Source organism: Callionymus lyra, chromosome 18 (genome assembly GCF_982586985.1).
Source record: "Callionymus lyra chromosome 18, fCalLyr1.hap1.1, whole genome shotgun sequence".
NCBI lineage: Eukaryota > Metazoa > Chordata > Actinopteri > Syngnathiformes > Callionymidae > Callionymus > Callionymus lyra.
Genome location: NC_141835.1, coordinates 15,102,691 through 15,126,896, shown reverse-complemented (window position 1 = coordinate 15,126,896; position 24,206 = coordinate 15,102,691). Strand labels below are relative to the sequence as shown.

Below are 24,206 nucleotides of genomic sequence, written 5' to 3'. Positions count from 1 at the left end.
CTCAGCTTGCAGGTGCTCCAACTGCTCCCGCAGATCCTGGAGCTCTTCTGCCATTTTGGGGAATTTCCGACGTTGTTACCAAGGGCAGCCAGAAGGGGCTGTCAGCTACCGGACCCTGCCTTGCCTCAAAATAAAAACTCTATTCACCATAAGCCAACACAGAAACAACCAAGCTGACTTGTAAACAACACAACTATTCCTGTGGTTCTGACACAACAGATTCTTAATGAAACTATAAAAGGTACATTTGCCTGATTGCAAGATCCTTCCAACAACGCCAGAAAGTATGTAACCGATTCTAAACACTAGCCCGGGGAGTAACGGTGGACTGGTGTCAATCAGTACCCAACAATGCCACTTTAGGCCTTGCACCTAAAAATATAAACCCACGACCCTGCGCGTAGAAACCTCCGACAAATGAATACAGGCACAAACACAAGTACCAGAAAATATAGTTTATTGCTTAGCCAGACAGTGCAGGGAATGCCTTACAACCGACGTAGTCCTCAAATAATCATAATTGAAAACAACAAAACACAGTTAGTAATTATAACAGAAATAAAGGGAAATCAAAAACACATTAGTATTCAACAAAAACCACACATTGACTGGACAGAAATGACAATTATAAATACTACTTCAGTTGAAGACATTATCGCTACTCCGAAAGACTAAAACAAAGTGCTAAACCTAAACAAAAGAACCACAGGAAATAAACACATTAACACAATATACAAGTCTCAAAGTTGAACCAAACCAAAACTACCTAAATAACTGTATAGCGAACAGAATAACTAACCCAAACTTAACACAAAGAGGCAAGGCAGGGCATAGTAGTGATGTCACCGATTGTGTCGAGGCTTCGAGGCGTGTGTAGAGTAATCCAGGATTTATTTCATGAAGCGTGTATCGAGGCGTGTGTTGGTTACGTAGGTGGTGACGTAGTGATGACGTTCGAGGCCTCACGAATCGAACCGTCACGTGACTGGTTCGAGCAGCGCTGCTTGAACCGGCTCGTCACGTGACCGGCTATATATATAGATATATATATATCTATATATATAGTTTCCATTGGACATGCCTTGTACTTATATCCATCTTTTATTTTTCATTTTGAAAAGGTGGAGTGTCTGTTGTGTTCCAAGGAAATTGGATACAACAACAACACTTCATCAATGCTGAGGCATTATAGGGCCCTGCATGAGAGCTTGGAGACGACGAACGAGACAATTGAACCAACGTCAGGCAAGCTAGATGGCTTCTTTCAAATTCATTTATTTACTATACTACTGTTTGTTATTTTATATTATTTTTTTGCTGTTTTATTCAGGTGAGAGGAGTGCTGTGGATGAGGCGTTGGTTCAAATGATCATTGAGGACTCACAGCCCTTCACGGTTGTGGAGGATGAAGCTTGTTAAAGCTTTGAACCCGAACTATGTTCTCCCAACTAGGCAGGTATGTGTCAGGTACAAGGAGCATTATCCCCAATATTCCAATATTTAACCTTAAAGTTCCCTCTTCAGGCTTTGAAAGCTATGGTGGAGGACAGATACGAGAAGTCGATGGAGAGGGCCAAATTATCTGTTTCTCAAGCCACGGCTGTGAGCTTGACTGCAGATATGTGGACCTCCCTGAACACGGACTCGTATCTTGCTGTGACATGCCATTTTATAGATGCAAGCACCTCACTACAAACTGTTGTTTTAGGGGTGCAGCATTTCCCTCACACTCATACAGCGGTGAATTTTGCTACAGTAAAAGCAGCACTGATGTCTGAATGGGGTATAACTGGCAAAGTTACAGGCCTTGTGACAGATGGTGCAGCTAACATGGGTGCATGTGCAAAGGCACTTAATGTGCGTCATTCACATTGTGTCGCACATTGTATCAACCTTTGTGTGAAGAAAGCACTGGAGCGAAACCCAGTGCTTTCTTCAATAAGGGTACAATCCCGCAGAATTGTGGGATATATATAAGAGCAGCACAACTGCAAAGGTGAGTTGTTTATCCGACTGATTTCTGGTGAAATATTTGTTTAAGTTGCTGCTTCAGTTGTGCTTGAATCAATTACTTTTTTGTTTCGTCTATTTTTTAGGAGAGACTGGTGACGGTGACTAACCAAATGTGTCGTCCATACCTCAAGCTGGTGCAAGAGGTGGACACACGTTGGAATAGCACCTACCAGATGCTCCAGAGGATATATGACCTCAGGGAGCCAGTTGGAGCTGCAATGGCGGGATTACCCACCGATATCCCGCCAATGACGTCAGAAAGCTTCACAATCATAGCAGATTGCCTTAAGGTACCTAAATTTACTTTAATTTATTATTTACTCTATCTTACATCTATCCGTCTATCTAGGTTTTGTCTCCTTTCCATGAGGCAACTGTGGAGCTTTCTGGAGAGAAGAGGGTTTCCGGATACAAGGTCATCCCCCTGCTAGCCATGCTTCACCATGCAATGGAGGAGGAGGACCTTGGATTCCTACAGACTCAGGAGAGTCGAGACTTAGCCGAAAGTCTGAGACATTACCTTAGAGAAAAACTGTCTGTGTACCAACAACAGAGCCTGACCTCACTGGCTACCCTGTTGGACCCTCGTTTAAAAAAAAATAGGGTTCTTCAGTCCACACAAAGCTGAGGAGGCAGAGAAAAGATTAATTTCCGAGGTTGCAGCTATTATGAGGAGCTCTGCGATGCAGTCAGCAGCGGCATCCTCCTCCTCCTCAGCAGAAGCTACTCGGCCTGGTACTGAAGGTAATCCCTTTAAAATCGGTTAATTATAAACATTACTTTTGTTATTTTATGTGGTCACTTACATGCAGCTTTTCTGTTTTAGGAAGCAAACTGTGGCATATACAGCAGACCAGGCCGAGGAATGAAACGGTTGAAAAATATACACCCATCTCTCTTTCAGCTGGCCCTAAAAATACTGTGTACCCCGGCTTCATCCGTCCCCTGCGAAAGGATTTTTTCCAAAGCAGGGGAAATAATCAGTAAAAAAAGAAACCGGCTAAAGCCCAGTACTGTGGGAAAATTGTTTTTTTTAAATAAAAATGAATAATTATTTAAAAAAAACAAGGTTGTCAAGCACATTTTTTAATATCAGAATCATTTGCGCACAAAGATGCAATGCTCCCAATTGTCCACATGATGGCATGGTCGTGCAAATGAAGCCTCACGAGGCTTTGCTCCAAAGATGAACTACTCAGCTGGGAGGCTTCAGTGCTTCATGAGGCTTCATCCCGCCATCACTAGGGCATAGTATCTGCACATCCCTAAAACAAAAGAAAGAACCCAATTGTGAAGAGAAAACAATAACTAATTTAAGTCACTGTGTTGGACTTTGAGTCAATGGAATACCATCCCAAGTAGCGGAGAACAGGACCACGCACGTCCCAGAACGCTGACCGTCACGACACAGGAGAGGGGAAGACTGAGTGACTCACTGACTTTATAGTTAAAGCCCGCCCTCATTAACTAATTGGCTTCACCTGCGTAGGGAGTGGAGACCAAGAGAATGTAAACAATCATTTTCATAACAAACCAAAAATAACCATCCGGTTACAGTTTGAATTGTTTATAAAATACTGTGTTCTGAAAGGAAAATGACGGGGAGTCGTATTGATGTTTAATATAAGCAAAAGTGTTGTTAAGAAGGGAGGTTCTTAATAAAAGGCGAGGTGTTGTGTGAGCGGAACCAAGGGTTGACAGTGCGCGTTGCACCCCGGACTGTTTATTACGTTACACGCCAAAGTACAACGTACTGACAGATACTCTGTAATATCATTAGTCGTTGACATAAGATGAGACTCAGTGAGTATTTCAGAGACGCCTTTACAAGAAAATGTATTTTATAATAACGGAATGTTTATTTTTCATCAGTTACAGGACTAGTTCTGGGCGCAGTTGGAGCAGGTTAGAAATTCACTCTTACACGCATATATACTCACTCTTACACGCATATATACTCACTCTTACACACATATATACTCACTCTTACACGCATATATACTCACTCTTACACACATATATACTCACTCTTACACACATATATACTCACTCTTACACACATATATACTCACTCTTACACACATATATACTCACTCTTACACGCATATATACTCACTCTTACACACATATATACTCACTCTTACACGCATATATACTCACTCTTACACACATATATACTCACTCTTACACGCATATATACTCACTCTTACACACATATATACTCACTCTTACACACATATATACTCACTCTTACACACATATATACTCACTCTTACACGCATATATACTCACTCTTACACACATATATACTCACTCTTACACGCATATATACTCACTCTTACACGCATATATACTCACTCTTACACACATATATACTCACTCTTACACACATATATACTCACTCTTACACGCATATATACTCACTCTTACACACGTATATACTCACTCTTACACACGTATATACTCACTCTTACATACATATATACTCACTCTTACATACATATATATACTCACTTTCACATACACATATTTATACTCACTCTTACATACATCTAGACTCACACATACACGCATGTTTTTAAACGGTTGCCAAGCAACGAAATTTCATTGCCAGTTTTTCACTGCTGTGTTCTTCTTTGCAATGACAGTAAAGAAGTCTAAAGTCTAAAATATATACTCACTCTTACACACATATATATACTCACTTTCAGACACATATATACTCACTTTCACACACATACAGTATATACTATAAATATATATTTATATAATGTGTGTGAGAATTGGTATATATATGTGTAAGAGGTCTATTATGAGATTTGTCCTGGACGGCCCCTCATAGTGTGATTGATGTTAACTTGTCCAACCAGGAGCGAGTATCGTCGCCGCTCCGTTGGTTCTCGGTGCGATCGGATTCACGTCCGCGGGCATCGCTGCGGGATCTTATGCCGCCGGCATGATGTCTACTGCTGCCATAGCCAACGGAGGAGGAGTGGCCGCGGGGGGAGTGGTGGCGGTTCTGCAGTCAGCAGGTAGAATCCCCCATTTCCTAACTAAAATACACCCTCCAGTGTCTAAAATGAAATAATGCCGTGTATTCCACAGGCGTGGCCGGGATTCCAGCAGTTGCTTCGGCAGCTGTGGGTGCAGTTGGTGGAGCTGGTGCAGCAGCGATCGCCCTGATCAAGAGAAACTGACTCCATAAAGAAGATTGAAAATAAATCACTGTGTGTTTCTGTTTTGTATTTGTCTCGTGACCATGACGTCATGTTTACAAATACTGGCGTGAAATATTGCAGATGATGTCATGGAAGTCCCTAAATAAAAAAAAATAAAAAAAATACATGTTGTTGTCACTTTTATTTTTGAAAATTAAAGCAAGAATACAGTTGTAATATATTAGGAAAAGGTCGACTCACCTGGCGCCCTCTAGGGGCTAGATGCAGCATTCTCTCTTCAATAACATGCATCAGTGATTCCCAACCTGTGAGCCGCGTCCCCTGGTGGGCTGCGAAGGTATTGCAAGTGGACCGCAAAATCGTTTCCAAAATGGAATTATTTTATGGTGGGAGGGTGGATGTAATTATATAAAAATAAAAATACACCATGTTTTAAATGTTAAAACGCATTAAGTGTAAAAGGATATTAAACATTTTCAAATATTCTTTTCATTATATTGTTTCTCCTTCGAGTATTATACATGTGACAAGGAAATGAGAATGCATTATATTATGTATTTATGGGGTTGGAGGTGGGCCCCCAAGGTTTTTGAGACTTAATAGTGGGCGCTGAGTTGAAAAGGGTTGGGGACCACAAGTATATCTTTGATGTTTTTATAGATGTAGACACTCAACATTACAGATAAATTACATTGACAGCAAAAAAGAAATGCAGACCCATTGGAAATACTCACCAAAATGATTGTCGTCAGTCAATATATTTACTTTCAAAGACTATGATAACATATTTAATATACACATAATTGGTAAATCAATTATTACAAAAGCACCTCATTAAACTTACAAATACTGGTTCAAGAGGTTTAGCTAAACTTATTTCATGTTAAATATCTTACAAAATGATCGGGATCAACAAACATCAATACGTGAAAATAAATGTGAAATGTGAATAAATAGTTACAAATAAATCACCCGGCTTTGCTGTCATTTATCTTCTTTAGCTTTAGCTTCTTTGGAAGACACAAGTGAAATAGACGCCAAAATTATAGTCGACAGTCAAGATATTTACATTCAAAACCCTTTTTAATTAACATACATAAACATTAAATTCATTAGTTATAAATGGCTTTTCTGCAATATATCTTCTTTAGCTTGAGCTGCAACATGCTAAACTGCTCACATGTAAAGTGGATTGGAAGTGAGAAAGATATTTACAAACATTTTAAACAAATTTGCAAAAAAAAAGGTTTCAATAATTTGTATTTTTGTTTCACATTTGTTTTGCAATTCCCAGCCAACGTGCGTATATGAACAAAGCATTAATTTTGTTTTAGGAAGCAAACTGTGGCATCTACAGCAGACCAGGCCGAGGAATGAAACGGTTGATGCTACGGTGGCGGTGAAGACCTACCTCAACGAACACAATATTCCTAGAAACGAGGACCCCCTACAGTACTGGGCGAAATGTAAAAATATACACCCATCTCTCTTTCAGCTGGCCATAAAAATACTGTGTACCCCGGCTTCATCCGTCCCCTGCGAAAGGATTTTTTCCAAAGCAGGGGAAATAATCAGTAAAAAAAGAAACCGGCTAAAGCCCAGTACTGTGGGAAAATTGTTTTTTTTAAATAAAAATGAATAATTATTTTAAAAAAACAAGGTTGTCAAGCACATTTTTTAATATCAGAATCATTTGCGCACAAAGATGCAATGCTCCCAATTGTCCACATGATGGCATGGTCGTGCAAATGAAGCCTCACGAGGCTTTGCTCCAAAGATGAACTACTCAGCTGGGAGGCTTCAGTGCTTCATGAGGCTTCATCCCGCCATCACTAGGGCATAGTATCTGCACATCCCTAAAACAAAAGAAAGAACCCAATTGTGAAGAGAAAACTATAACTAATTTAGGTCACTGTGTTGGACTTTGAGTCAATGGAATACCATCCCAAGTAGCGGAGAACAGGACCACGCACGTCCCAGAACGCTGACCGTCACGACACAGGAGAGGGGAAGACTGAGTGACTCATCCCTTTATAGTTAAAGCCCGCCCTCATTAACTAATTGGCTTCACCTGCGTAGGGAGTGGAGACCAAGAGAATGTAAACAATCATTTTCATAACAAACCAAAAATAACCATCCGGTTACAATCCTCCCCCCCTCGTTTCATCGGTGCCCCACCGATGAGCTAAATACTATGACCAGGATCTAAAAATTGGCTGCAGCAATACTATTTGAGCCCAACACCTGAGGAGTAGTCGTCCCTGATGCCTCTACCCTGATGGTCCTTGGGAGGTGATGGATGTTAGAGTGCTGCCCTGCATGGACCCGTGAAGACTTCCTGAGAGGGGCTGGACTCCTGCTGGCAGGTTGGTTTTCTAGCCTGGGAGGAAGGCAAGGAGGAACTCTTTCCCTGGGGGATGTCATGGATTGTCTCCTGGGCATGGAACGAAACCTCAAAGAATTGGAGGGACCTTGATCAGGCCCACTTACGACCACCCATAGACCTTCATCATCCTCTGATAGGTTCTCCTTGGATGGTGACTGACTATCCTCGGGAAACTGTGATGGCAGATTCAATGCAGGTTTTAATGATGTTCGGTGAACAGCTCTGGACTTGGTCATATCATGTACTGGAGCTATGGAGTATACCACTACACCCTGCTCTGGAGCTTTAACAACTTTATAAATGGTAGATTTCCACATATCCTGGATTTACGACGTCCAGGGCCTCCATGGTCCATTAGATAAACCCGCTGACCGACTTCCAAGGATTTGCACAACTTCCCCTGGTCATTCCGGTTACACAAGTAAGAAAGTAAGTAAAGGTTATTTCTAGAGCTTCTTTCTAGACCAGGGTCACACAACGCTTGAACAATCACTATCAATACAAGGTTAAAAGTATCATATTATTCAGTACATCTCTGTTTATGAGTCAGTATAAAGAGGAGTCTGCAGCAGCAGCAGCACTGCTTATTGTTCCAGCGCTGACACTGGTCTGGAAACTGACCTTCACAGTAGTGAACAAACGATGGGACTGCGTGAGTATTTCAGAGACGCCTTCATGAGAAAGTGTATTTATAATAACGGTATGTGTTTTTATTTATTATCAGCTACAGGACTAGTTCTGGTCTCAGTTGGGGCAGGTTAAAACTCAGGGAATTGTGAAGATGACAAAGAGACGAGACGTCTCATCTGCTCGCCGATTGAAGCGACTTTTCTGCGGCGTTACTTTTTTTCTCATTCCAATTACAAGGCGTGACAAACAAGGCGTTGACGCCCTTGTCGATAAAAACAACTGAACGAACAAAACAAAAGTTTTCTCCGACAGCTGCCTTCTTATGAAACAAAACCTAAAGCTGAATTAAAGATGTTCTATTTGACTGCAATAGGCTGGCGAATTGTCCAGGTGTTCACCTGCCTCTTTCCCTAAGTAGCTGGGACGTATTTTTCATCAGTTAACTTCACCAATTAATTACATGTCTGACCCTCGTTTGAAATGTCTCAAGGTTACTAAAGATATAGAACTTTTCCGAATATTAAAGAAGAAAATAATGGTGTGTGTTATAGATAAGTAAGTAAGTCATAATTATTTGTAAAGCGCCTTTCTAGACCAGGGTCACAAAGCGCTAGATCAATCAAAAGCAATACACAGTTAATGCATTATAAAGATAACGACAATAGCTCTTTTGTGTGCTCATGGAATAAGGTATATATATATACAGTATATTTAAGATTGAAGCAAGAAAAGCATACATTGTCCCTGCAAATGAAAGATTTGCACTCACACCAGATTCAAACTCCACATGATGAAATACAACAACATACAAAATTATATTAAAATAATTATAATTATTATAAACACATTTACATTTTCTCTTGAGAAAAAAGATTACAAGTTCCACATGAATGTTTTTGCTTTCTGTTACTCTATCAAAGACTAAGGAGCTGGTCTTGGACTTTTGGAGGTCCAGGAGAGACCCACGTCCAGTGTCCACCAGTCTGGAAACTGACTCAGTAGAGGACACTGGACAAACGATGGGACTAAGTGAGTGTTTCAGAGACGCCTTTATTAGAAATAGTACTTTATTATAACGGAATGTTCATTTATTTTTCATCAGTTACAGTACTATTTCTATGTGCAGTTGGAGCAGGTTAGAAACTTTTCACTTTGTCAATAGTTTCTAGCAGGTGATTTTTCTGTTGTGTGATGTGTGTGTGATCTTGTCCAACAACTAGGCACTGCTTATTGTTCCAGCGCTGACACTGGTCCGGAAACTGACTTTCACAGTAGAGAACAAACGATGGGACTGCGTGAGTATTTCAGAGACGACTTTATGAGAAATAGTACTTTATAATAACGGAGTGTTCATTTATTTTTCATCAGTTACAGGACTATTTCTAGGCGCAGTTGGAGCAGGTTAGAAACTTTTCACTTGGTCAATAGTTTCTAGAAGGTGATTTTTCTGTTGTGTGATGTGTGTGTGATCTTGTACGACCAGGACTGGGTTTCGTCGCCGCACCGGCAGTTCTCGGTGGGTAGAATCCCCCATTTCCTAACTAAAATACGCCCTCTAGTGTCTAAAATAATAATGCCGTGTATTCTGCAGCCATGACCGGGATTCCAGTAGTTGCTTCTGCAGCTGTGGGTGCAGTTGGTGCAGTTGGTGGAGCAGCGATCAATCTATGGAACAACTGACTCCATGCAGAAGATTGAAAATACATCACTGTGTGTTCCTGGTTTGTATTTGCCTCATGACCATGACGTCATGTTTACAAATACGGCCGTGTAATATTGCAAATGATATATATATACAGTATATTTAAGATTGAAGCAAGAAAAGCATACATTGTCCCTGCAAATGAAAGATTTGCACTCACACCAAATTTAAACTCCACATGATGAAATACAGCAACATACAGAATTATATTAAAATAATTATAATAATTATAGACACATTTACATGTTTTTGCTTTCTTATACTCTGAATCAAAGACCAAGGAGTTGGTCTTGGACTTTTGGAGGTCCAGGAGAGACCCACGTCCAGTGTCCACCAGGAGGTGGAGGGAAAAATCAACACAACAAACAAGGTTATATTGTTATAATGATTTGTGGTGTACGAAGGAGTAAAGGGCCCCTCAAATATGTTCTTTAAATGCTGTGACGAGATTTAAATCGAGATATAATGTGGTAAATTTGAGAGATTCAAGTCGTCATAATACATTTTTATTAAGAGATTATATGATGAAAATCGTGTAAACGAGTAGGAACTTCTTGTGTCTCTTTATGGTGTGGTCTGACGTCAGCTTTATAATATTGATGCCAGACAAAGGGGTTTAAAGATAGCTCTCTTTCTTTAGTTTCATTTTAGTAGAACTGGTGCGGAATCTAGTAATACTGGTTTTTCAACTTCATCAATTAACATAAATCCATAACATACAGTACATCTCTGTTAATGAGTCACATGTCTATTTATATGTATCTGGAAAACGAAACCTAAGCTCGCTATAAGAGAGGTAAGAGTTAGGTTAGGGTTAGGGCTAATACATGTTGTCACTCTTATTTTTTTTTTTTATTTAATGCGAGAATAAAGTTGACATATATTAGGAAACGATCGACTGACATGGCGCCCTCTAGTGGCTAGATCCAGCATCCTCTTTTCAATAACATTATTACAAGTAAGAAAGTAAGTAAAGGTTATTTCTAGAGCGTCTTTCTAGACCAGGGTCACACAGCGCTTGAACAATCACTATCAATACAAGGTTAAAAGTATCATATTATTCAGTACATCTCTGTTTATGAGTCACATGTCAATGTCTGGAAAACGAAACTTAAGGCCGCTATAAAAGAGGAGTCTGCAGCAGCAGCACTGCTTATTGTTGCAGCGCTGACACTGGTCTGGAAACTGACCTTCACAGTAGAGAACAAACAATGGGACTGCGTGAGTATTTCAGAGATGCCTTCATGAGAAAGTGTGTTTTATAATAACGGTATGTTTATTTATTTATCATCATCAGTTACAGGACTAGTTCTGGGCGCAGTTGGAGCAGGTTAGAAAAGTTACACTTTTTCTAGCAAGTGGGTTTTTTTCAGTTGTTTGATTTGTGTGTGATTTTGTTCGACCAGGAACGAGTGTCGTCGCCGCACCGTTTGTTCTCGGTGTGATCGGATTCACGTCCGCGGGCATCGCTGCGAGTTCTTTAGCCGCCGGCATGATGTCTACTGCTGCCATAGCCAACGGAGGAGGAGTGGCCGCGGGGGGAGTGGTGGCGGTTCTGCAGGCAGCAGGTAGAATCCCCCATTTACTAACTAAAATACGCCCTCTAGTGTCTAAAATAATAATGCCGTGTATTCTGCAGGCATGGCCGGGATTCCAGCAGCTGCTTCTGCAGCTGTGGGTGCAGTTGGTGCAGTTGGTGGAGCAGCGATCGCCCTCATCGTGTGAAACCATTGAAAAGCTCCATCTATGGAACAACTGACTCCATGCAGAAGATACATCACTGTGTGTTCCTGGTTTGTATTTGCCTCGTGACCATGACGTCATGTTTACAAATACGGCCGTGTAATATTGCAAATGATGTCATAGAAGTCCCTAAATAAAAAAAATAAAATACATGTTGTTGTTGTCAAATCGCACACATATGCGCACAATTCAGCATCCTTTATCATATCATTTATCATTTGAGAGACACACAAATATAGAGTCAGATAGCACTGATACAAACTTTCCTGTCAGAGGTAATCCAGACAGAAATGGTATCAACAGATGATCTGATCCAGACTTACACCCCAGCTTGGGCTCTGAGGTCTGTGAAAAGAATCTACTTATGGTTCCTGAACACGGTTCAGGACCAGAGGAGAAAAACTTCCAGGTTGTTGCTCCTAAGCTTTAGAACGATCTTCTTCTCTCTTTGCGCTTGATGGATCTACTGACTCCTTCAAGAAACATCTTAAGACGTTTTTATTTGTTCAGGCTTTTCCTTGATTTTCTGGAACTCCTGTTGTGTTGTCAGTGTTATCTTGACCTTTAAAGTATATACTTTATTGAGTATTGTTTTGATTGTTTAAGCGCTTTGTGACCCTGGTCTGGAAAAGCACTATACAAATAAAAATGACTTACTTACTTTTACTCTGTCAGGTAAGAGTGGCACACCCTCCTTCACAGAAGGATTTTAAGAATTGTGTTTAGCAAAATATTGTAGAGGTACACCACTCTCTCCGAAACAGCAGCGCTCTCGGTGCGTCCTCGGAAACTTGGGCCCGCCTCGCTGGCATCACGCTCTCGACGGAACCGATTGTTCTCAGCTTGCAGGTGCTCCAACTGCTCCCGCAGATCCTGGAGCTCTTCTGCCATTTTGGGGAATTTCCGATGTTGTTACCAAGGGCAGCCAGAAGGGGCTGTCAGCTACCGGACCCTGCCTTGCCTCAAAATAAAAACTCTATTCACCATAAGCCAACACAGAAACAACCAAGCTGACTTGTAAACAACACAACTATTCCTGTGGTTCTGACACAACAGATTCTTAATGAAACTATAAAAGGTACATTTGCCTGATTGCCAGATCCTTCCAACAACGCCAGAAAGTATGTCACCGATTCTAAACACTAGCCCGGGGAGTAACGGTGGACTGGTGTTAATCAGTACTCAACAACGCCACTTTAGGCCTTGCACCTAAAGATATAAACCCACGACCCTGCGCGTAGAAACCTCCGACAAATGAATACAGGCACAAACACAAGTACCAGAAAATATAGTTTATTGCTTAGCCAGACAGTGCAGCGAATGCCTTACAACCGACGTAGTCCTCAAATAATCATAATTGAAAACAAAACACAGTTAGTAATTATAACAGAAATAAAGGGAAACCAAAAACACATTAGTATTCAACAAAAACCACACATTGACTGGACAGAAATGACAATTATAAATACTACTTCAGTTGAAGACATTATCGCTACTCCGAAAGACTAAAACAAAGTGCTAAACCTAAACAAAAGAACCACAGGAAATAAACACATTAACACAATATACAAGTCTCAAAGTTGAACCAAACCAAAACTACCTAAATAACTGTATAGTAGTGATGGGTCTGGCAACACCGATGCGTCGAAGCACGTGTGGAGCTCAGAGAGCAACACCAGTGTCGGTGCGCGTATCGCTTTAAGAAAGTCACGTGACCGATACCCGGACTGTATCGTTCTGACGTCACCGCGCCAAACTGTTTAGAAGCGCATCTGTCAGCGCGATGCTTCTGCCAAAATGATCGCGTTTGCATAGAAACAGATGAAATCATGGAGCAACCCAACAATAAAAGAAAGCTTTCCACCGTGTGGGACCACTTTGATCTAGTCTCAGAAATAAGGTGCTTGTTTTAATTTTTCAAAGTTTCCCCTTGGTCTGTTTTATTTCAAATTCATTTAAAAAGTGAGTATTAACTATTCATATTTTTTTTGGTAGGTTATGTTTCGAATCTGTTCAACAGAACGGTCGTATTTACGTATGTTGAATAAATCCACCTCCTCAATGTGAGCCACTATCAGACCAGGCACGAAAATGTGCCACAAACGTCCAGGATGAACTCAGGTACAAAGCCACCGTACAAACAGTCAAGATCGCTTCATTCATAATCAATTTATGTTACTTTATTGTCTCATTTTAACCATCAAGCTTCCAGGAAGCAGGTGCCGGATGAGGCCCTGCTGAAATTCATCCTGACTGAAGAAGAAGCTTCTTTTTTTTTAAATGTGTAAAACACAAAAACATGTGCACAAGCATCCTCATTCACAACCCATTCACTTGCATGTTTACATTATGTACATATTTATATTTTTATTTAGTGTATCACAATTATGCAATGTGAAATACAATGACTTTAATTATATTATTGTATATGTGTGATCAAATCAGTCTCAGTTGAGCCTCTCAACTAGGTTGCTTGTAATGATTCATAACGTCCAGCAGATGTCAGTATGCAGTGACACAGTATCGGCACAGTATCAATACAGCGTTGCTGTGTGTTGAAACGTTTCATGATGCCTCATCGACCCATCACTACTGTATAGCGAACAGAATAACTAACCCAAACTTAACACAAAGAGGCAAGGCAGGGCATAGTATCTGCACATCCCTAAAACAAAAGAAAGAACCCAATTGTGAAGAGAAAACAATAACTAATTTAGGTCACTGTGTTGGACTTTGAGTCAATGGAATACCATCCCAAGTAGCGGAGAACAGGACCACGCACGTCCCAGAACGCTGACCGTCACGACACAGGAGAGGGGAAGACTGAGTGACTCACTGACTTTATAGTTAAAGCCCGCCCTCATTAACTAATTGGCTTCACCTGCGTAGGGAGTGGAGACCAAGAGAATGTAAACTATCATTTTCATAACAAACCAAAAATAACCATCCGGTTACAGTTTGAATTGTTTATAAAATACTGTGTTCTGAGAGGAAAATGACGGGGAGTCGTATTGATGTTTAATATAAGCAAAAGTGTTATTAAGAAGAGGTTCTTAATAAAAGGGCGAGGTGTTGTGTGAGCGGAACCAAGGGTTGACAGTGCGCGTTGCACCCCGGACTGTTTATTACGTTACACGCCAAAGTACAAAGTACTGACAGATACTCTGTAATATCATTAGTCGTTGACATAAGATGAGACTCAGTGAGTATTTCAGAGACGCCTTTACAAGAAAATGTATTTTATAATAACGGAATGTTTATTTTTCATCAGTTACAGGACTAGTTCTGGGCGCAGTTGGAGCAGGTTAGAAACTCACTCTTACACGCATATATACTCACTCTTACACGCATATATACTCACTCTTACACACATATATACTCACTCTTACACGCATATATACTCACTCTTACACACATATACTCACTCTTACACACATATATACTCACTCTTACACACATATATACTCACTCTTACATACATATATACTCACTCTTACATACATATATATATACTCACTTTCACACACACATATTTATACTCACTCTTACATACATCTAGACTCACACATACACGCATGTTTTTAAACGGTTGCCAAGCAACGAAATTTCATTGCCAGTTTTTCACTGCTGTGTTCTTCTTTGCAATGACAGTAAAGAAGTCTAAAGTCTAAAATATATACTCACTCTTACACACATATATATACTCACTTTCAGACACATATATACTCACTTTCACACACATACAGTATATACTATAAATATATATTTATATAATGTGTGTGAGAATTGGTATATATATGTGTAAGAGGTCTATTATGAGATTTGTCCTGGACGGCCCCTCATAGTGTGATTGATGTTAACTTGTCCAACCAGGAGCGAGTATCGTCGCCGCTCCGTTGGTTCTCGGTGCGATCGGATTCACGTCCGCGGGCATCACTGCGGGATCTTATGCCGCCGGCATGATGTCTACTGCTGCCATAGCCAACGGAGGAGGAGTGGCCGCGGGGGGAGTGGTGGCGGTTCTGCAGTCAGCAGGTAGAATCCCCCATTTCCTAACTAAAATACACCCTCCAGTGTCTAAAATGAAATAATGCCGTGTATTCCACAGGCGTGGCCGGGATTCCAGCAGTTGCTTCGGCAGCTGTGGGTGCAGTTGGTGGAGCTGGTGCAGCAGCGATCGCCCTGATCAAGAGAAACTGACTCCATAAAGAAGATTGAAAATAAATCACTGTGTGTTTCTGTTTTGTATTTGTCTCGTGACCATGACGTCATGTTTACAAATACTGGCGTGAAATATTGCAGATGATGTCATGGAAGTCCCTAAATAAAAAAAAATAAAAAAAATACATGTTGTTGTCACTTTTATTTTTGAAAATTAAAGCAAGAATACAGTTGTAATATATTAGGAAAAGGTCGACTCACCTGGCGCCCTCTAGGGGCTAGATGCAGCATTCTCTCTTCAATAACATGCATCAGTGATTCCCAACCTGTGAGCCGCGTCCCCCTGGTGGGCTGCGAAGGTATTGCAAGTGGACCGCAAAATCGTTTCCAAAATGGAATTATTTTATGGTGGGAGGGTGGATGTAATTATATAAAAATAAAAATACACCATGTTTTAAATGTTAAAACGCATTAAGTGTAAAAGGATATTAAACATTTTCAAATATTCTTTTCATTATATTGTTTCTCCTTCGAGTATTATACATGTGACAAGGAAATGAGAATGCATTATATTATGTATTTATGGGGTTGGAGGTGGGCCCCCAAGGTTTTTGAGACTTAATAGTGGGCGCTGAGTTGAAAAGGGTTGGGGACCACAAGTATATCTTTGATGTTTTTATAGATGTAGACACTCAACATTACAGATAAATTACATTGACAGCAAAAAAGAAATGCAGACCCATTGGAAATACTCACCAAAATGATTGTCGTCAGTCAATATATTTACTTTCAAAGACTATGATAACATATTTAATATACACATAATTGGTAAATCAATTATTACAAAAGCACCTCATTAAACTTACAAATACTGGTTCAAGAGGTTTAGCTAAACTTATTTCATGTTAAATATCTTACAAAATGATCGGGATCAACAAACATCAATACGTGAAAATAAATGTGAAATGTGAATAAATAGTTACAAATAAATCACCCGGCTTTGCTGTCATTTATCTTCTTTAGCTTTAGCTTCTTTGGAAGACACAAGTGAAATAGACGCCAAAATTATAGTCGACAGTCAAGATATTTACATTCAAAACCCTTTTTAATTAACATACATAAACATTAAATTCATTAGTTATAAATGGCTTTTCTGCAATATATCTTCTTTAGCTTGAGCTGCAACATGCTAAACTGCTCACATGTAAAGTGGATTGGAAGTGAGAAAGATATTTACAAACATTTTAAACAAATTTGCAAAAAAAAAGGTTTCAATAATTTGTATTTTTGTTTCACATTTGTTTTGCAATTCCCAGCCAACGTGCGTATATGAACAAAGCATTAATTTTGTTTTAGGAAGCAAACTGTGGCATCTACAGCAGACCAGGCCGAGGAATGAAACGGTTGATGCTACGGTGGCGGTGAAGACCTACCTCAACGAACACAATATTCCTAGAAACGAGGACCCCCTACAGTACTGGGCGAAATGTAAAAATATACACCCATCTCTCTTTCAGCTGGCCATAAAAATACTGTGTACCCCGGCTTCATCCGTCCCCTGCGAAAGGATTTTTTCCAAAGCAGGGGAAATAATCAGTAAAAAAAGAAACCGGCTAAAGCCCAGTACTGTGGGAAAATTGTTTTTTTTAAATAAAAATGAATAATTATTTTAAAAAAACAAGGTTGTCAAGCACATTTTTTAATATCAGAATCATTTGCGCACAAAGATGCAATGCTCCCAATTGTCCACATGATGGCATGGTCGTGCAAATGAAGCCTCACGAGGCTTTGCTCCAAAGATGAACTACTCAGCTGGGAGGCTTCAGTGCTTCATGAGGCTTCATCCCGCCATCACTAGGGCATAGTATCTGCACATCCCTAAAACAAAAGAAAGAACCCAATTGTGAAGAGAAAACTATAACTAATTTAGGTCACTGTGTTGGACTTTGAGTCAATGGAATACCATCCCAAGTAGCGGAGAACAGGACCACGCACGTCCCAGAACGCTGACCGTCACGACACAGGAGAGGGGAAGACTGAGTGACTCATCCCTTTATAGTTAAAGCCCGCCCTCATTAACTAATTGGCTTCACCTGCGTAGGGAGTGGAGACCAAGAGAATGTAAACAATCATTTTCATAACAAACCAAAAATAACCATCCGGTTACAATCCTCCCCCCCTCGTTTCATCGGTGCCCCACCGATGAGCTAAATACTATGACCAGGATCTAAAAATTGGCTGCAGCAATACTATTTGAGCCCAACACCTGAGGAGTAGTCGTCCCTGATGCCTCTACCCTGATGGTCCTTGGGAGGTGATGGATGTTAGAGTGCTGCCCTGCATGGACCCGTGAAGACTTCCTGAGAGGGGCTGGACTCCTGCTGGCAGGTTGGTTTTCTAGCCTGGGAGGAAGGCAAGGAGGAACTCTTTCCCTGGGGGATGTCATGGATTGTCTCCTGGGCATGGAACGAAACCTCAAAGAATTGGAGGGACCTTGATCAGGCCCACTTACGACCACCCATAGACCTTCATCATCCTCTGATAGGTTCTCCTTGGATGGTGACTGACTATCCTCGGGAAACTGTGATGGCAGATTCAATGCAGGTTTTAATGATGTTCGGTGAACAGCTCTGGACTTGGTCATATCATGTACTGGAGCTATGGAGTATACCACTACACCCTGCTCTGGAGCTTTAACAACTTTATAAATGGTAGATTTCCACATATCCTGGATTTACGACGTCCAGGGCCTCCATGGTCCATTAGATAAACCCGCTGACCGACTTCCAAGGATTTGCACAACTTCCCCTGGTCATTCCGGTTACACAAGTAAGAAAGTAAGTAAAGGTTATTTCTAGAGCTTCTTTCTAGACCAGGGTCACACAACGCTTGAACAATCACTATCAATACAAGGTTAAAAGTATCATATTATTCAGTACATCTCTGTTTATGAGTCAGTATAAAAGAGGAGTCTGCAGCAGCAGCAGCACTGCTTATTGTTCCAGCGCTGACACTGGTCTGGAAACTGACCTTCACAGTAGTGAACAAACGATGGGACTGCGTGAGTATTTCAGAGACGCCTTCATGAGAAAGTGTATTTATAATAACGGTATGTGTTTTTATTTATTATCAGCTACAGGACTAGTTCTGGTCTCAGTTGGGGCAGGTTAAAACTCAGGGAATTGTGAAGATGACAAAGAGACGAGACGTCTCATCTGCTCGCCGATTGAAGCGACTTTTCTGCGGCGTTACTTTTTTTCTCATTCCAATTACAAGGCGTGACAAACAAGGCGTTGACGCCCTTGTCGATAAAAACAAGTGAACGAAGAAAACAAAAGTTTTCTCCGACAGCTGCCTTCTTATGAAACAAAACCTAAAGCTGAATTAAAGATGTTCTATTTGACTGCAATAGGCTGGCGAATTGTCCAGGTGTTCACCTGCCTCTTTCCCTAAGTAGCTGGGACGTATTTTTCATCAGTTAACTTCACCAATTAATTACATGTCTGACCCTCGTTTGAAATGTCTCAAGGTTACTAAAGATATAGAACTTTTCCGAATATTAAAGAAGAAAATAATGGTGTGTGTTATAGATAAGTAAGTAAGTCATAATTATTTGTAAAGCGCCTTTCTAGACCAGGGTCACAAAGCGCTAGATCAATCAAAAGCAATACACAGTTAATGCATTATAAAGATAACGACAATAGCTCTTGTGTGTGCTCATGGAATAAGGTATATATATATACAGTATATTTAAGATTGAAGCAAGAAAAGCATACATTGTCCCTGCAAATGAAAGATTTGCACTCACACCAGATTCAAACTCCACATGATGAAATACAACAACATACAAAATTATATTAAAATAATTATAATTATTATAAACACATTTACATTTTCTCTTGAGAAAAAAGATTACAAGTTCCACATGAATGTTTTTGCTTTCTGTTACTCTATCAAAGACTAAGGAGCTGGTCTTGGACTTTTGGAGGTCCAGGAGAGACCCACGTCCAGTGTCCACCAGTCTGGAAACTGACTCAGTAGAGGACACTGGACAAACGATGGGACTAAGTGAGTGTTTCAGAGACGCCTTTATTAGAAATAGTACTTTATTATAACGGAATGTTCATTTATTTTTCATCAGTTACAGTACTATTTCTATGTGCAGTTGGAGCAGGTTAGAAACTTTTCACTTTGTCAATAGTTTCTAGCAGGTGATTTTTCTGTTGTGTGATGTGTGTGTGATCTTGTCCAACAACTAGGCACTGCTTATTGTTCCAGCGCTGACACTGGTCCGGAAACTGACTTTCACAGTAGAGAACAAACGATGGGACTGCGTGAGTATTTCAGAGACGACTTTATGAGAAATAGTACTTTATAATAACGGAGTGTTCATTTATTTTTCATCAGTTACAGGACTATTTCTAGGCGCATTTGGAGCAGGTTAGAAACTTTTCACTTGGTCAATAGTTTCTAGAAGGTGATTTTTCTGTTGTGTGATGTGTGTGTGATCTTGTACGACCAGGACTGGGTTTCGTCGCCGCACCGGCAGTTCTCGGTGGGTAGAATCCCCCATTTCCCAACTAAAATACGCCCTCTAGTGTCTAAAATAATAATGCCGTGTATTCTGCAGCCATGACCGGGATTCCAGCAGTTGCTTCTGCAGCTGTGGGTGCAGTTGGTGCAGTTGGTGCAGCAGCGATCAATCTATGGAACAACTGACTCCATGCAGAAGATTGAAAATACATCACTGTGTGTTCCTGGTTTGTATTTGCCTCATGACCATGACGTCATGTTTACAAATACGGCCGTGTAATATTGCAAATGATGTAAGTCCCTTAATAAAAAATAAAAGAAAATACATACATGTTGTTGTCGTCACTCTTCTTTTTTTAATTTAAAGCGAGAATAAAGTTGACATATAGTAGGAAACGATCGAATCACATTTCGCTCTCTAGTGGCTAGATCCAGCATCCTCTTTTCAATAACATTATTACAAGTAAGAAAGTAAGTAAAGGTTATTTCTAGAGCGCCTTTCTAGACCAGGGTCACACAGCGCTTGAACAATCACTATCAATACAAGGTTAAAAGTATCATATTATTCAGTACATGTCTGTTTATGAGTCAGTGTAAAGAGGAGTCTGCAGCAGCAGCAGCACTGCTTATTGTTCCAGCGCTGACACTGGTCTGGAAACTGACCTTCACAGTAGAGAACAAACGATGGGACTGCGTGAGTATTTCAGAGACGCCTTCATGAGAAAGTGTATTTATAATAACGGTATGTTTATTTATTTATTATCAGCTACAGGACTAGTTCTGGGCGCAGTTGGAGAAGGTTAGAAATCAGGGAATTGTGAAGATGACAAAGAGACGAGACGTCTCATCTGCTCGCCGATTGAAGCGACTTTTCTGCGGCGTTACTTTTTTTCTCATTCCAATTACAAGGCGTGACAAACAAGGCGTTGACGCCCTTGTCGATAAAAACAACTGAACGAACAAAACAAAAGTTTTCTCCGACAGCTGCCTTCTAATGAAACAAAACCTAAAGCTGAATTAAAGATGTTCTATTTGACTGGCGAATTGTCCAGGTGTTCACCTGCCTCTTTCCCTAAGTAGCTGGGACGTCTTTTTCATCAGTTAACTTCACCAATTAGTTACATGTCTGACCCTAGTTTTAAATGTCTCAAGGTTACTAAATATATAGAACTTTTCCGAATATAAAGGAAGAAATATATTGAGTTTTTGTCACATAAAAAAGGAAATGAAGGTTGCAAAAATTAAAATGGAATGAAGGAGATCATTTGTTACTTGGCGCCTCTAGTGGTGTGTGTTATAGATAAGTAAGTAAGTAATAGTTATTTGTAAAGCGCATTTCTAGACCAGGGTCACAAAGCGCTTGAACAATCAAACGCAATACACAGTAAATGCATTATAAAGATAATGACAGTAACTCTTCTGTGTGCTCAGGGAATAAGTTTTTTTTTTTTTTTTTTTTTTTAAAGCTTGAAGCAAGAAAAGCATACATTGTCCCTGCAAATGAAAGATTTGCACTCACACCAGATTTAAACTCCACATGATGAAATACAGCAACATACAGAATTATATTAAAATAATTATAATAATTATAGACACATTTACATGTTTTTGCTTTCTTATACTCTGAATCAAAGACCAAGGAGTTGGTCTTGGACTTTTGGAGGTCCAGGAGAGACCCACGTCCAGTGTCCACCAGGAGGTGGAGGGAAAAATCAACACAACAAACAAGGTTATATTGTTATAATGATTTGTGGTGTACGAAGGAGTAAAGGGCCCCTCAAATATGTTCATTTAAATGCTGTGACGAGATTTAAATCGAGATATAATGTGGTAAATTTGAGAGATTAAAGTCATCGTAATACATTTTTATTAAGAGATTATATGATGAAAATCGTGTAAACGAGTAGGAACTTCTTGTGTCTCTTTATGGTGTGGTCTGACGTCAGCTTTATAATATTGATGCCAGACAAAGGGGTTTAAAGATAGCTCTCTTTCTTTAGTTTCATTTTAGTAGAACTGGTGCGGAATCTAGTAATACTGGTTTTTCAACTTCATCAATTAACATAAATCCATAACATACAGTACATCTCTGTTAATGAGTCACATGTCTATTTATATGTATCTGGAAAACGAAACCTAAGCTCGCTATAAGAGAGGTAAGAGTTAGGTTAGGGTTAGGGCTAATACATGTTGTCACTCTTTTTTTTTTTTTTTATTTAATGCGAGAATAAAGTTGACATATATTAGGAAACGATCGACTGACATGGCGCCCTCTAGTGGCTAGATCCAGCATCCTCTTTTCAATAACATTATTACAAGTAAGAAAGTAAGTAAAGGTTATTTCTAGAGCGTCTTTCTAGACCAGGGTCACACAGCGCTTGAACAATCACTATCAATACAAGGTTAAAAGTATCATATTATTCAGTACATCTCTGTTTATGAGTCACATGTCAATGTCTGGAAAACGAAACTTAAGGCCGCTATAAAAGAGGAGTCTGCAGCAGCAGCAGCACTGCTTATTGTTCCAGCGCTGACACTGGTCTGGAAACTGACCTTCACAGTAGAGAACAAACAATGGGACTGCGTGAGTATTTCAGAGATGCCTTCATGAGAAAGTGTGTTTTATAATAACGGTATGTTTATTTATTTATCATCATCAGTTACAGGACTAGTTCTGGGCGCAGTTGGAGCAGGTTAGAAACTTTTCACTTTTTCTAGCAAGTGGGTTTTTTTCAGTTGTTTGATGTGTGTGTGATTTTGTTCGACCAGGAACGAGTGTCGTCGCCGCACCGTTTGTTCTCGGTGCGATCGGATTCACGTCCGTGGGCATCGCTGCGAGTTCTTTAGCCGCCAGCATGATGTCTACTGCTGCCATAGCCAACGGAGGAGGAGTGGCCGCGGGGGGAGTGGTTGCGGTTCTGCAGTCAGCAGGTAGAATCCCCCATTTACTAACTAAAATACACCCTCTAGTGTCTAAAATAATAATGCCGTGTATTCTGCAGGCATGGCCGGGATTCCAGCAGCTGCTTCTGCAGCTGTGGGTGCAGTTGGTGCAGTTGGTGCAGCAGCGATCGCCCTCATCGTGTGAAACCATTGAAAAGCTCCATCTATGGAACAACTGACTCCATGCAGAAGATACATCACTGTGTGTTCCTGGTTTGTATTTGCCTCGTGACCATGACGTCATGTTTACAAATACGGCCGTGTAATATTGCAAATGATGTCATAGAAGTCCCTAAATAAAAAAAATAAAATACATGTTGTTGTTGTCAAATCGCACACATATGCGCACAATTCAGCATCCTTTATCATATCATTTATCATTTGAGAGACACACAAATATAGAGTCAGATAGCACTGATACAAACTTTCCTGTCAGAGGTAATCCAGACAGAAATGGTATCAACAGATGATCTGATCCAGACTTACACCCCAGCTTGGGCTCTGAGGTCTGTGAAAAGAATCTACTTATGGTTCCTGAACACGGTTCAGGACCAGAGGAGAAAAACTTCCAGGTTGTTGCTCCTAAGCTTTGGAACGATCTTCCTCTCTCTTTGCGCTTGATGGATCTACTGACTCCTTCAAGAAACATCTTAAGACTTTTTTATTTGTTCAGGCTTTTCCTTGATTTTCTGGAACTCCTGTTGTGTTGTCAGTGTTATCTTGACCTTTAAAGTATATACTTTATTGAGTATTGTTTTGATTGTTTAAGCGCTTTGTGACCCTGGTCTGGAAAAAGCACTATACAAATAAAAATGACTTACTTACTTTTACTCTGTCAGGTAAGAGTGGCACACCCTCCTTCACAGAAGGATTTTAAGAATTGTGTTTAGCAAAATATTGTAGAGGTACACCACTC

At 40.2% G+C, this 24,206-nt stretch overlaps 4 protein-coding genes and 1 pseudogene across 4 annotated transcripts; all 5 read left to right on the top strand.

The window, feature by feature from the left end:
- The first annotated feature begins 947 nt into the window (after positions 1 to 947).
- LOC148060646 (E3 SUMO-protein ligase ZBED1-like) lies at positions 948 to 2,755 on the top strand (annotated as a pseudogene).
- Positions 2,756 to 3,712: 957 nt separating this feature from the next.
- Positions 3,713 to 5,356, top strand: LOC148060645 (interferon alpha-inducible protein 27-like protein 1). Its single transcript, XM_087780485.1, has 4 exons — positions 3,713 to 3,816; positions 3,886 to 3,918; positions 4,884 to 5,045; positions 5,119 to 5,356. Exons 1-4 carry the CDS (start codon positions 3,807 to 3,809, stop codon positions 5,208 to 5,210), a joined length of 297 nt encoding a protein of 98 aa, XP_087636611.1. The 5' UTR covers positions 3,713 to 3,806; the 3' UTR covers positions 5,211 to 5,356.
- A 4,097-nt stretch (positions 5,357 to 9,453) lies between these two features.
- Positions 9,454 to 11,805, top strand: LOC148060644 (interferon alpha-inducible protein 27-like protein 1). Its single transcript, XM_087780487.1, has 4 exons — positions 9,454 to 9,503; positions 11,208 to 11,240; positions 11,317 to 11,478; positions 11,550 to 11,805. Exons 1-4 carry the CDS (start codon positions 9,494 to 9,496, stop codon positions 11,633 to 11,635), a joined length of 291 nt encoding a protein of 96 aa, XP_087636613.1. The 5' UTR covers positions 9,454 to 9,493; the 3' UTR covers positions 11,636 to 11,805.
- A 2,968-nt stretch (positions 11,806 to 14,773) lies between these two features.
- LOC148060643 (interferon alpha-inducible protein 27, mitochondrial-like) lies at positions 14,774 to 15,999 on the top strand. The gene is made up of 4 exons (XM_087780464.1): positions 14,774 to 14,855; positions 14,925 to 14,957; positions 15,527 to 15,688; positions 15,762 to 15,999. The coding sequence occupies exons 1-4, from the start codon at positions 14,846 to 14,848 to the stop codon at positions 15,851 to 15,853; spliced, it is 297 nt and encodes a 98-aa protein (XP_087636590.1). The 5' UTR covers positions 14,774 to 14,845; the 3' UTR covers positions 15,854 to 15,999.
- Positions 16,000 to 22,813: 6,814 nt separating this feature from the next.
- Positions 22,814 to 23,605, top strand: LOC148060642 (interferon alpha-inducible protein 27-like protein 1). Its single transcript, XM_087780461.1, has 4 exons — positions 22,814 to 22,931; positions 23,008 to 23,040; positions 23,117 to 23,278; positions 23,350 to 23,605. Exons 1-4 carry the CDS (start codon positions 22,922 to 22,924, stop codon positions 23,433 to 23,435), a joined length of 291 nt encoding a protein of 96 aa, XP_087636587.1. The 5' UTR covers positions 22,814 to 22,921; the 3' UTR covers positions 23,436 to 23,605.
- The last annotated feature ends 601 nt before the right edge of the window (positions 23,606 to 24,206 follow it).

Coding starts and splice junctions, on each gene's coding strand:
- LOC148060645 (XM_087780485.1), top strand. Junction 3,919..4,883: donor TCTGGGCGCAGTTGGAGCAG/GTTAGAAATTCA, acceptor TTGTCCAACCAG/GAGCGAGTATCGTCGCCGCT. Junction 5,046..5,118: donor GGCGGTTCTGCAGTCAGCAG/GTAGAATCCCCC, acceptor TGTATTCCACAG/GCGTGGCCGGGATTCCAGCA.
- LOC148060644 (XM_087780487.1), top strand. Junction 11,241..11,316: donor TCTGGGCGCAGTTGGAGCAG/GTTAGAAAAGTT, acceptor TTGTTCGACCAG/GAACGAGTGTCGTCGCCGCA. Junction 11,479..11,549: donor GGCGGTTCTGCAGGCAGCAG/GTAGAATCCCCC, acceptor TGTATTCTGCAG/GCATGGCCGGGATTCCAGCA.
- LOC148060643 (XM_087780464.1), top strand. Junction 14,958..15,526: donor TCTGGGCGCAGTTGGAGCAG/GTTAGAAACTCA, acceptor TTGTCCAACCAG/GAGCGAGTATCGTCGCCGCT. Junction 15,689..15,761: donor GGCGGTTCTGCAGTCAGCAG/GTAGAATCCCCC, acceptor TGTATTCCACAG/GCGTGGCCGGGATTCCAGCA.
- LOC148060642 (XM_087780461.1), top strand. Junction 23,041..23,116: donor TCTGGGCGCAGTTGGAGCAG/GTTAGAAACTTT, acceptor TTGTTCGACCAG/GAACGAGTGTCGTCGCCGCA. Junction 23,279..23,349: donor TGCGGTTCTGCAGTCAGCAG/GTAGAATCCCCC, acceptor TGTATTCTGCAG/GCATGGCCGGGATTCCAGCA.